Here is a 14,065-nt window from a genome sequence, read left to right on the forward strand (position 1 = left end):
AGTTTATTCATATACTTACAGCTGTTTCCTGTTATTAACTTAGACAAGTATGCACAAATAATTCAAACACTTACCTCATTTAATTTATATCATTTTGTGGCAAAGTAGTTTGGCATGATACCTACTTTGTTAGTTTTTTGCTTTGCATTGTCTTATTCTAAGTACCGGACAACTGTGGAAATTGCAGATAGATGGTTGATAACTTCCCCCTTTCTTCAAACAATTACTTTTAAATTGTGCAAATATTTACTGAATGAAGATGTATGTTTCTGATGACAGTACAGCCTTTCAGTCCAAAAAACTGATGGGCCAAACTGTTTTTTAATTATGAACTATCATTTGCAATTCTTTTTTAAAGGATTAATTTAATTGGAGGATAATTCTTTACAAATTGTGATGGTTTTTGCCATACAACAATATGAATCAACTATAGGTATGTATGTGTCCTCTCCATCCTAAACCCCCACCCACCTCCTTCCCCACCATATCCCTCCAGGTTGTCACAGAGCACCAGCTTTGGGTTCCCTGCATCGTACATCAAATTCCCTCTGGCTGTCTGTTTTACATATGGTAATGAACATGTTTCGGTGCTATTCTCCCAAATCATCCACCCTCTCCCTCTCCCAGTGAGTCCAAAAGTCTGTTCTTTACATCTGTGTCTCCTTTGCTGCCCTGCACATAGGATTGTAAGTACCATCATTCTAGATTCCATATATATGTGTTAATATACAGTATTTGTCTTTCTCTTTCTGACTTACTTCACTCTGTATAATAGGCTCTAGGTTCATCCACCTCATTAAAACTGACCCAAATGCATTCCTTTTTATAGTTGAGTAATATTTCATTATGTGTATGTACCCATACTTCCTTACCCATTCATCTGCCGATGGACATCTAGGTTGCTTCCATGTCCTAGATATTGTAAATAGCGCTGCAGTGAACACTGGGGTACACGTGTCTTTTTCAATCCTGGTTTCCTCAGGGTATATGCCCAGTAGTGGGATTGCTGGGTTGTATGATAGTTTTATTCCTAGTTTTTAAAGGAATTTCCATACTGTTCTCCATAGTGGTTATATCAGTTTGCATTCCTACAAATAGTATAAGAGGGATCCCTTTTCTCCACACTCTTGCCAGCATTCATTGTTTGTAGACTTTTTGATGATGGCTATTCTGACTGGTGTGAGATGATACCTCATTGTCTTTTTGATTTGCATTCCTATAATAATGAGCAATGTTGAGCACTTTTTCATGTGTTTCTTAGCCGTCTATATGTCTTTGGAGAAATGTCTCTTTAGGTCTTCTGCCCACTTTTTGATTGGGTTGTTCATTTTTCTGGTGTTGAGCTGCATAAGCTGCTTGTATAGATTGGAGATTAATTCTTTGTCAATTGTTTCCTTTGCTATTATTTTCTCCCATTCTGAGGGCTGTCTTTTCAATTTGCTTATGGTTTCCTTTGTTGTGCAAAAGCTTTTAAGTTTAATTAGGTCCCATTTATTTAGAGGGCTATCCAGGTGGCTCAGTGGTAAAGAATCCACCTGCCAATGCAGGAGATGCAGGATATATGGGTTTGATCCCTGGGTCAGGAAGATCCCCTGGAGTAGGTAATCACAACCCACTCCAATATTCTTGCCTGGAAAATCCCATGGACAGAGGATCCTGGTGGGCTACAGTGTATGGGGGTTGCAAAGAGTCAGACATGACTGAGTGACTGAGTCCTACTTCCTGACGAGGTCCCATTTGTTTATTTTTGCTTTTATTTCTGTTACTTTGGGAGGTGGGTCATAGAAGATCTTGCCGTGATTTATCTCCGTGTTCTGCCTATGTTTTCCTCTAAGAGCTTTATAGTTTCTGGTCTTGCATTTAGGTCTGTGATCCATTTTGAATTTATCTTTGCATATGGTGTTAGGGAAAACTTTGGGAGATGGGGAACAGGGAGGCCTGGCGCGCTGCAGTCCATGGGGTCACAAAGAGTTGGACATGACTGAGTGTCTGAACAACAACATGGTGTTAGGAGGTGTTCTGATTTCATTCTTTTACATGTAGTTGCAATTCTTAAGCTTCCTCTGTCGTTTATTTGTCCTGCCAGCAGGGTATGCTGGGCTGTGAGCAGAAGGGGAAGAGGGAAATAAATAGAGACCTTGACACCTGGTTGCTGCGGCTCACTGGAGGCTGTGGCTGTTCCATTTTGTGCTCAGTGTATCCTGACCTACTGTTGCCATTAAGAGGTCGCTAACTCATTCATTAAGCTGGCTTACCTAGGAGAAGAGTCTGAGCAGCTGACACACTAAGGGCAGTACCTTAACAGCACCAAAAGGAATTCACTGTGACCTCCTAGCGCCTGCAGAGAAAAAGCTAGAATAAGCAAATAAAAGCAGTTGCGGGGGAAGATTGATACTTTGGTCTTCTGCAGGAGTGGAGGAAGTGCAAAATCACCCCGTGCCTGGAAGAATGTGGGTAACAGTGTAGAAGGCTTGAAGGACAGATAAGTGGCAGGGGACAGTAGCAGTGTGTTCCCGGTGACCAAAAAACCTGGAAAATGTCTTCAAATGTTGACTCACCATCCGTGCAGTTACTTATCAAACACTAGCTCTTTATAGAACCAATGATGATGTTTTTCCCCTCACTTTTACTTTAATTGTCTTAAGACCCTGGAACAGTCACTGAGTACTTTCTACAATGAAGCACTAGGAATTAAGAGCTACACCTGGAACTCAGGTCTTCTGAACATTATATCACTTCTTTTAAAGCATTTTTCAGGTTTCTAGGTGAAACAGTCTGTGCAAGCATACATGAGGGTCAAAACCTCTCTCTGATCCAGCAGAAATGACAAGAAAAACTGTTAAGTAATAAGTAAACTTCTGAAATACTTGCCCTTTGGTATAAGTAGAACTATCACAGAATCCTCCTTTGCTCACATAAATAAACAGCACATTTTCTGCACAATTTTTGCCAAGAGTTAAAATACAGATGTAATGTTTTAAATTATGGAGACAAAAACACTTATAACTACTGTAATCTTAAAGATTCCTCACACTACCAATTAAGAAATTCTGCCCTAAAGTACGAATGTTTCTCTGCAATTCTCTACAAATCACCACTAATAAGATAATAGAGCAGAAAAATTAGTAGGGAGTTCATTTGATTTTTTTCCCCCTGAAGGCTGGCTTTAGTGGGAGCATTTATCTACATTTCAATTCTCACGCATTGTGAATGATAAATGAACTCTACTGCATAAAGGACATGACATTGCTGTGCCTTAGATTTCTATTTTCTTTCATCAGAATATCCCACCTAGCAAAATTCATAGCTCAGTGCTTGTCTCTCTATAAGGAATACGTAGATTAATGAAAACTCACCCCTCTAAAGAACCCTAGTTCAGGACATGAGTCAAAACAGGCAAAAAGAAATAGTCTGAGAGGTGTAAGGCCAGGCAGTCAGCTTCTTCCTTGTTTTGCTTTCTATCAGGCATGTCTGCTCTGCTTCATTCTAAACAGGAAGAGCAATAGGAAACCTATTTTATGATGCTTTCATCACCTGATTCAATGGCTGCAGGACCAGAGACAGTGAAGAGATATTTGCCCTGAAGCTGCAAGCAGAGCACCAGAGGAAAACACATTACCCTTCATCGCTTCCCCCAGATCTGTCTGCACTCTCTCCTGTATTATTTGAAGAATAGGTTCCTTATCCAGACAGCCTCCTGTATGATCCCGCATAGCAATGGCTATAACCCTGATGGGTGACAAATGTTGAATTGATATTGCTAAGGGGAGTCTGGAGTCAGAGGAAAAAATACATGCATTCTTTTACAGTTGCTATGAGAAAAGTCAATTTATTGTCATTGGTTATTTTTTGATCTTGAGGAACATGGTGGCTAAATCCCTCATCTTATGTTGGAGATGAATACATCAGCTAAGAACAGGGCAAAGTGAGAAACATCAAAGGTACAGAAAAGAAAATGTGAAATGAGTTGACCCTCAGAGTTCAAATGGTATAAAGGGAGAAACATTCTAGGAAAAATGTTTACAGTTCAAGTTTTGATTATTAAACATGATGACACTTTCTAGTATTAAACATCAAGTATTATTAGCATGATGAGTAAATTCTGTTTTTGATAATAAAGCAATTCCTAACACTTTCTTGCTAATATTAAAAAGTGATGGAAATAAGTCTGTAGTCATCTGTTTTCTAGAACATAAAAAATTTAAACAGCAAAAATACTTACCCTAAAAAAGTCAATGAAGCTAGATCACTCTCACTTTTGATGTTGGTAGCAAACACAACAGAGAAGAAAACATTATTATAGGGCAGACAGAATAAAATTTTGCATCTATCTGTTGTAATTATTGAAAATGTTTAACCAATAAAAAGAAAAAATATTCTCACCGGAAATGATGATGAGAATGTTACTGATATAAAAATGGAGATGTAAAGTGAAGTATACTGCAAATACTAAAATGTTCTGTAAAGGCTGTTTGCTATGACAGATAGAGGAAAAAACTCCAAACACATTCTATTTTGGACTCAATATTTTATTTATTTGCATATATTTTTATTTTCCACACCTAGCAATATCTATTTATCATCCTTCTTGTGGGGAAAAACTTGACAAAGGCAATTAACTTACATTATATCAGGTATAAATTTGAACTTTACACTGTGAATTCTAAAGACCGTATTAGTAAGGTCAATCAACATAATGAAAATATAGCATATAACTGCACTGGTCTTTATGATTTTCCACAGAGGTCGAAGGGGGGAAAAAAAAACAAGTTCTAGGTGTGAAGTAATTCCTTATCATTTTTTAAAGAGCTATGATAGAAAATTAGCATATATCTTTATACATAAGAAATGTAAAGAAAGGTAAGAAATTATAAGCTAGAACACAAAACATCAGGGTTGTACATTATGTTATTATCAGTAACAGGCATGGTACAGGATCGTGGCAGCACTAAGATGTTAATAACATATCTGAAAGGGGAAAAGCATTTACAGGAGGCTTTCGTTCAGTTGTTTTCTAGGGTGTATCACCATCAGCTGGCTTCGCTGTCAGGAAATCAAACTATTACTCTACTTTGAAATTAAAGCAAATTACACATGTCAGCCCTAGATTTAAGGTTTTACTCAAATGATAAAGAAGATGGTTAAGACACAGGTTTAGCTATAAAAGAAGTCTCTTTTGCTAATCTCTTCCATTACTAAACCAGTTTTTAAGAGAAAGACTTTCATGTACTCCTTATTAGTCACTATAATCAGGCTAAAAACAAAGCAGCAGTCAGTATTAACGTAAAGGAAAATATTAAATCTTTAAAAAGGTGACAAATACTTTATGTTTCATGCTGCTGCTGCTGCTAAGTCGCTTCAGTCATGTCCGACTCTGTGCGACCCCATAGATAGCAGGCCACTAGGCTCCTCTTTCCCCGGGATTCTCCAGGCAAGAATACTGGAGTGGGTTGCCACTTCCTTCTCCAATGCATGAAAGTGAAAAGTGAAAGTGAAGTCGCTCAGTCGTGCCCGACTCCTAGCGACCCCATCATAATTTCTCAGTTACAAATGGATTACATATCAGTGATTACACATTTGTGGCCTGCTATTTCATATACCAAGGGGCAATTTCATGATGGAGTATCTCACTATTAACTGTTGAAGCAGTTAACTCAGCTTCTAAAAGTGTTCAGGTTTAGAGTTGGAGAGGAGCTTAGATATCTGAGTTGGTTGATATAATTTCAAGTTACAAAATAGTACCTAAAGAAAAAAAAAGTATTAACTCCCACACCTAGTCCATCATGCATATGTGCATAAGTGTGAGGAAGGTCTCAGAGCTGAGATAGGCATTTAAATTTCACTCTAAAAAAATTCCATAACATCACAGTAAAATAAACATTAGCAGAGACAACTGTGCAATATTTTTTTTTATTGGTTGAAAGTAAAAGATGTTTTCTGAAATGTTACAATTACCAAGTCAAGCCTTCAGAAATGAAGATACTAGCATCTACCAAGATATTAAATGAAATAGAGACAAGATAAAACTTATGCAAAATAAGGCATGGATGGGTTCATAAGCAACAACTTTTATATTTGACACAATTCTTTGTTTTATATATTACTATATGTTTATTACAGTATTTCTAAACACACTTTGAAAAAGGAAAGTAACAATCTCTAGTGTCTTGTAATTTAGACCAAGAGATAACCAGAACAAATAAAGTCACCAAATATTTGCCTTAGAAAAAAATACTGTATACATTCAACAGAAATAATCAAACATGGATACATGATTCAAATTTGAACTTAAAAGGATTAAATAATTGGGCTGTAAGGCAAAATTCTTTAAAGGCATGATATACAAGACTTAAAGGATCCTAGCTGTTCAGATGGCTGGACAATGTAGTCTAGGATTGCTAAAATTTCAAAAACATGTCCCCTTCTACTCTTTAAAGAATAAAGTTTGACATTCATTTTCATAAACCAATACTGAATTTCAGACATCGGACATTTCGTCTAGACAAATATATTTTGAAAAGCTTACACATTACAAGTTCTGGGACAGTGAGCGTGGGAAAACAAAGCACAGGTCTTCCTCTGTGGGAGCTGAAATCAGATCTCTTCAGTTGGGCAGGTCCACATTGCGAAGGATGAGGGCCACTCGGTTTGGAATGTACACCTATATCAACACAGTCGTGTCAGTGCATTTGAAAGAAACACTGGGCTTGATATCGTATCAAAGCGACTTGATATCATATCAAAGCATGGTATTACAGCTCCCTTTACAATTCTACTGGCTCTGAGGAGGCTCTATTCGACAGTTCTGGCATTAAGACGCCTTTAAAACGATCACCGCTAGAGGGCTCCATACGCTTTACAAAAACCGATGTTCCCCAGACACAAAGGACAGAAACCTCCTTGGCGGCTCTGGTTCCGAACTAGCAGGTGGTGAAGGCAGGCTGCCCTCCAGGTCACAACGTTAGTCTAGTCAGGTAAATAAAAGTAACATACTAAAGACTGGTCAAGTCAGGACACTTATTATCTTTCTGGTTTGTGTTTCTCCTGTCATTTTAGGAACAAAACCTTAACGGTAATAGTATAAGGTTATCCTATGTGTATTTTAATCCCTGCCCCAATTTAAATCAGTCAAGAGGCTTGCCACTGATTGAAGGTGCAATCCACTTCTTTGCATGCCCTGCAGAGTCCTGACTCAGCTCCTTCTTGCATATGTGCAACTCCCCTCTCAGATATGCTCTTCACTTATCCCTTCTCCCTTTACCAGCTCTGGCCACAGAGCCTTGCGGGTCCTTGAACACACCACATCCTTCCCCTCCTTCCTCTCGATCTTGGCCTCTGCCTGGTCCCCTGTTCAGAACACTCTTTCCTGGGCTAGTTCCTTATCTCTTAGATCTTGAAAAACCCCAACTCCATGGAGAGGTGTCCTTTGACAACTCTAGATCTGATAGTGTCTCCATTTCATTTTCTATCACAGCACCACTTTTCTTCTATCTGAACATTTAACACACTTTGTAATTTTTTTTTTCAAGTTTATGATCAACTCTTCCCACTAGACTATTAGGTTTACCAGGGTGGAGGCCATATGTCTTCATATTTCTAACTTTTAGTAGGTGCCAGTGATGACTAAATAAAAGAATGAATAAAGGAATAAGTAATTGTGGGATCAATATGTGTATATTTCACAAGATATTCTTTAATATATTTGCATCTAAAATAATTTTTATAAAACTGAGAAGTGATTTGAACTGCTTGATGCTTAACTGTGTGCTATTTTACACATAAGGGATTAATTACTATTAACAAAGCAGACAGTAAAAGTCATATTACATATTGCTGTCATCATTGTGAGAGTATCTCTCCATTTCTGAATTTGTGAATAAGGTACAATTTTCAGCTACTTTAACTGAAAACTTGACCAATGATTTAAAAGAAAAAAGAGAAAGACTTTTATAGTTTAGAACTAGAATGAAAGATGGGAAAAAAAACCAACAACACAGAGCTTTAGGGAAAAAAAATAAAGAACAGAACAGCTGATTTTCACTGACTGAGACCACTGTATGCCCAGTGTATCTCAAGTCAGCAAATGAACACAACATTTTCCCACAAGGTTGCTGTGATAAAGACATCTTACAACTGTTTTTAAAAAATCAGATACATCAATACAGTTAATTTTGAATATTAATGATTAAAGCAGTTTTTAAATGATGGAATTTTGAAAAATTTATATTATGAATGCAATAACTAGAGAACAGTTTTTCTAATCTTGAATTAAAAGTAACAGTGACTTAGCACTGTCATCTGAGAAAAATGTCACACAAGCTAACAGTTTACTGGGTTCCTCACTGTCTCAGACTGGTATGCAATCCAGTACTTAACGTCCAAAAGACAAATATTATATCCTTGTGTTCATTAAGTGTGGGGAACTGTGTATTTCAATGCCATAATCAGTTTCCCTACAATTTACACATTGTTTTTAATGTCATATAGCTTTTAAACCACATCATGATTTAATGGCTAATATCTCTTCCATTCAATATTTTCTTTTTGACAGTGATAGGTAAGCTGTTATAAGATTGGCTCAACAAAAGAAAGCTGGAGCTACCCATGAACAAAGGCAGGACTATACCCAGGGGTCCAGACAGATCAAGTGCAAACTATGGCCTATTCCCACAATGACGCTACAGTCTAAAGCAACACAGACCAAAGCCAGAGAGGAGAAATCAAAGAAACCAACAGTCAGATTCAGTCAATTCCAAATCTTCTCAAAACAAGCATGAATCAAGAGAGAGCAGTTCTGGGACTTCCCTGGCATTTCAGTGGTTAAGACTCTGTGCTTCCAATGCATGGGGTGTAGGTTCCATCCCTGGTTGTGTAACTAAGATGCCACATGTCAGAGTCAAAAAATTTTAAAAAAGAGAGAGATACCTGTTCTGCCTTACTCCATCTGTTTAGTTTAGGGAGTCATAGTAACTAGGTGTAAGCAGTCAGTGGGACAGCGGGTTATAATCAGAATGGTTCTGAAGTGTTAAAACCGAACACTGATTTAAATATCTCAGTAGCATGGGAGACTGAAGAAAAGGATTTCAGTTCTGTTTACCTTAAAAGTATTTCTCTGGTATTTTTGACCCTATATGCAGATAAAGAGATTCTGATTGGCCCAAGTCTCCTGAGAAAGAAGCGGTAAAGCACTTGCCGGGCCTAGGACAAGGAGTGGCGGGCCCCTGCTCAGTGTGGCCAGGATAAACCCGGACGCTGCCTCAGTCTCGTTCTGCATCTTACCGTTTCGATATCCACCCTGATTTTATTACCTCATACTGATTTAATTAATGAAATATGAATAACTATAAGCTGATAATTTAGAAGCAATCTTACTGTCTGTGATCTCTGGTATTTTAGCTAGCCCAAATTTAAGAGTAAAACAAAGAGGGTGATGTAAGAATTCAAGGTTTGCAATGAATGCACTGCATTTCCTCTTTTGGCATTTAATTGTTCAAAAATGCGCTAAGAATTCTCTCTAAATGATGATGGCCATTTTATGTAAGGACCTTTATGATTACCAATTCCAGTCACACTTCGAGGCCGCTTAATACTATATGCTCAAAAACCATTGGTTGATAATTGTACAATATCATTAACAGGAATATTGTGTAATTATACTTTTTCACTGCAGTGTTAATTACCAGAATGTGTTCATGTTGCTTCAGAGCCCTTGCAGAATCAGCAATATGAAAAAATTTCCCCAAGCAAGAAATTTTTTTTTAACTATGGTTATTTATGAATTTTGGAGTTTTCTTCTTTATTAGAGTTCTGCATATATAAATCAATGTTCTTAGTAGTTAGGAAATGACTACCAATTATACTAAAAGACTTAAGATAATTAGAGCTAATTCTTATGATGAGACAATTACAACATAAACAATTTGGGGCTCTATAATTTAGTGCTAAGTATTGGCTTCTGTAAATCTCAATTTACAATTTTAATTCTATAAATAGTTTTGATTCCGATAGCAAAAGAAATATGAACATATTTTAAGTAGATTTAAATATAACTGCTTATATTTAAATATGAATATCTCATATTTAAGCTTATGTATACAGACACCATTTAGTATACACATCACAGATAGTATATGCTGATAAACATATTCACCATGCCCGTTACTAGTCACTAAGCCATGAACATTTTGGAGCTAGGATCATACAGTAAGAACATATGAGACAGTGTAATGTAAAGTCATGAATTTTATTTTTTCTAGCTGTCTTTGTACTCTGTTCTTTACAAGGAATCAGAATGCCACAGCGTAATCTGGTTCATTTATTAAGAGAGTCAAAATGCATACCATCTACCCAGTTATTTTGACTACATAATGACTTAATCACTACACCAACTATTACTATGGATTGAAAAAAAAAAAAACAACAGAAACTGATCATACAATGATCTACTATATTATGCCATCTAAGCAAAGTATTATGTTGTTCTTGGGTCAAAATTGATTTACAAATATTAATTACATGGTTTTTGAAAACAGGTTATCAAAAATTTAGAAACAGCAAACTTAAAAATAATTTTCAATAAAAATACTTAAAAGGCAAATTTTAAAATGTTCTTATAAATTGTAAAGTTAGCAACTGTATAAATCATAGTGAAAACAGCATTTGTTGAAAAGGGCATTAGATCTTAACAATCTACATATATGTTTATCACAAATTATTTTGAAAAATAAAGATGACATAAAATAATTTTAATTTTCACATATATCCTTTAATTTATAAAATATTTTCTAAGGAAAAAACTTATTATAATTCATTATTTTGCATTAGGCTAAGAGAAAAGTGATCTAGTGAATATTTCTGTGTAGAAATACATATTTAGAAATATGAAAAAGAGAAAACTTTATGAATTAAAATTGATTTGTTTTAAAAAAAGCTAAACATTTTCATAATTCTTGGTAGAGCAAAAAACATTTCCCAACTTAATTTATATTTTCAATGCCTACAACTGAGGGGCAATAAAAAAGATACATCTATGTCAAACACCCTATTTAAACTAAAAATCTACCTTTGAATCACCAAATTTAGAATGGAAGTAAACAAATCTATTTCTTAAGATTAAGGAGATTTACTGGCAAAGTAATAGATGCTAAAAGTATTGCTTTATTCACCTTTCACCATTAAGACTACTTAAGTTATTGTAAAGCAATCTAATTTATTTCAGGTTCAATCATCTCTGTGCTTTCATTTGTGCCATGGAGTCTGAATTTATGAATCAGAAAAGAAAAAGAAAGCGCCCTCGCCCCTCCTGGTTTACTGATGAAGTTACGGGTTAAATATAAGTTCCTATATCAGAAGCTAAAATGCAGAGAAATCATTATGCTAAAATGGAGTTTCCAAAAACTGCCAGTAAAGCAGAATGGAAAGGTTCTGCCTTATAGCTTCTTGGCATTTGTGAGATACTCCAACCTTAGCATATACATTTCAGCAGCAGTACACATGCAGTTCTCTGGTTTCACAGTTTTAACTGATGGAGCACATCAAGAAGATGCTGGGGTGGTACCTGCTGAAGCTGCAGCATGTATGGCTATTTTAAGATTCCTTTGAGTTCTGTTTGTTGCTATCTTTGAAAACAGATTTGACACTTATTCAGCAGATCCTATGGATTACTGAGCTTGCAAATTAAGCTTTGGCAAATACAGTGTGCTAGTTGTGATGGACAGAAATTTCCTGGAAAAGTTACATTTTTGTCTCCCCTTCCCTCTTTATTCTAGGCATGTGGGAGGCAGAAGGCAGGTCAAAAGAGACCTAAAACCTGACTGGATCCCAGCACATTATCTATCAGTTCAATAAAGAGTTCTGTTATAATGAGACATTCTTATACTAGATGTATATTTGAATCTTCAAAAGATAACTCAGGTAAGAAGGAATTTGTTTTATTGGATTTTCTGGTCTACTGGGGCCCCCTTATTTTATAAAAAAGAATTATTACATTGCATTAATATAAATTATTCAAAAATCACAATACCATAATGAATACTATGACTATTTTATGTACCCACACCTTGTTTAAGAAATCATCCCTAACCACCAACCCCTTTTTTTTTTAAATTGTAGTGCAGTTAATTTTCCAGGTGCCTTATTTTTTACATTAAAACCCATGATCATTTCATTTGGAATCTAAAGATTTATTTTAAATGAGTTATTCCTAAAGCACCTGTAGTCATCAAAAACAAGATGCTGCTGCTGGGAAGATAGAACTAATATTTACCTCCTGACCCAGCGGGATCAGAATTCTATCACAGGTGGTAGTTAAGCTCTGCTCTATTTCTTATATGCTTGCACGGCTGTATCTCTCTACCTGTTATGGAGACTTATGTGACATTCTCCATTCCATCAGCTCATTTAGAACTGCACAGTCCATATTTGCAAGATCAATTTAATTAGTGCTTGAAAAGTAATCTCCTGTCTGTGGCTGCCACTGGTTACTTGGCTTGTTTTAATTATGACAGAATATCTTTGCCCTTAAAAAATCAAAAGGATGTCAAGATATTTTCTGCCCAGCCTCAAAGATTGCAAGCCCTCGCCTAAGACGATAATTTCTCCAAAGTTGGGAGAATGTCCTCAAAGCATCTAGTGTCTTGGCATGCTTAGAATACCTAAATAAATATTGAACAGCCATGACAATAATAATTTAAAAATATATGTACAGCAGCATTTTGCAGTTTCCCCAAAACTTGGCTGTGTTAATGAATTTATACCTAAGAATCTCTTGCTGTAGGCAGGATACTATTATTAATCCTTAGACAAACTCAGGCACAAAAAGGTCAAATTACTCAAGTTCTCATAGCTGGTATTCATAAGTGGCGGACTGGCGACTTAACCCCAAAGCCCCTGCCATGACATTTTGTGATCTTTTCCCTGTATTACCAGGCTTCCTTCACCAACATAAACCTCTTTGGCTACATGAACCTTTAGGAAAGTTAGCTATGTAACCTATTTGCTGGCTGAAATTTCAAATTCCTTTCAGTCTATATCAACTGGTTCAAGTTTGGCTTTATCACAGTTGGGTGCTGCTTCTCCATGACCCCTCCTTATGAGCTCAGTCACCTTCCCTAACCCCTCAGGGGCCTCTAACTCTTTAGTTATTTCAGAGCTTTAAAATCATTTTCTCATTCATTTCAGAAACTATTTTTATCAGTCTTATTTTACATGTCAAAACTGAATGTTCTGACAACCACAGCAAGCATTCTGTGAAGAAAGAACCTGCTAGCACCTGTGAGCCCTCCCTCTTGAAAATACATATAAATTTGTGTTTCCATCTAAAGCCACATCAACATCAGCATCAATACCACCACCCTACACACACACCGAGGGTAACACTTAGGTCTCCAAAGGCTATTGGCTTTGCTCAGAGCTGATCATCAACAATTTAATCTTATTCATCTCTGCTCTTTTATTTCATGCTGCTGTCTTTGACATATATAACAGCAGCTTACAAAGTAAGGTGCTGTCACCATCCTGGGAGGTGGGAATATAGTAGCAAAAGGGCGGAGCAAGGGGTATCATACAGATTCTCATGTTTGATATTTACCTAATTTTTTTTTTAATGAAAGAATTAAACAGCAATGATAAAACTATACATTATGGGATACACCTTGGCCTTACATACATGAAACAAATCTTAATCCAAGTCTTCTCCTTGTGAAACAAGCAGAAAAAAAACTGCACTGAGACAGACAGGTAGAAGAGGGATGAGAAAGAAAGAGAGGGATACTTGACTAGTCACAGAAAGTGAAACATGTATAATACAGATGTGGACTTGGCCATAAATGAAGAATTTCTCCACCTATGCAGAATTTCTAAATTCTACATTACAATTTTTTTTATTGAAATATAGTTTCAGGTATACGGCATGATTCAGATCTTTTTATACATTATACTCCATTCATAGTTATAAAATATTGGCTATATTTTCTGTGCTGTACAATATATCTGTGCAGCTTATTTACTTCATAAATAGTATTTTGTACCTCTTAATCCCTAACTCTGTCCTGTTGCTACCCCTTCC

The 14,065-nt window shown here is 36.3% G+C and overlaps 1 protein-coding gene across 1 annotated transcript in view; it reads right to left on the reverse strand.

Moving 5' to 3' along the window:
- Window positions 1-5,891: 5,891 nt before the first annotated feature.
- The window catches only part of GBE1 (1,4-alpha-glucan branching enzyme 1), a 312,452-nt gene continuing 304,278 nt past the window's right edge, over window positions 5,892-14,065 (reverse strand). The window contains exon 16 of the mRNA XM_070786524.1: window positions 5,892-6,661. Within this exon, the coding sequence (XP_070642625.1) occupies window positions 6,605-6,661 (57 nt within the window). The 3' untranslated portion in view covers window positions 5,892-6,604. The remainder of the gene's footprint in view (window positions 6,662-14,065) is intronic.

The sequence above is a fragment of the Bos indicus genome, chromosome 1, assembly GCF_029378745.1.
Source record: "Bos indicus isolate NIAB-ARS_2022 breed Sahiwal x Tharparkar chromosome 1, NIAB-ARS_B.indTharparkar_mat_pri_1.0, whole genome shotgun sequence".
Classification (NCBI taxonomy): Eukaryota; Metazoa; Chordata; class Mammalia; order Artiodactyla; family Bovidae; genus Bos; species Bos indicus.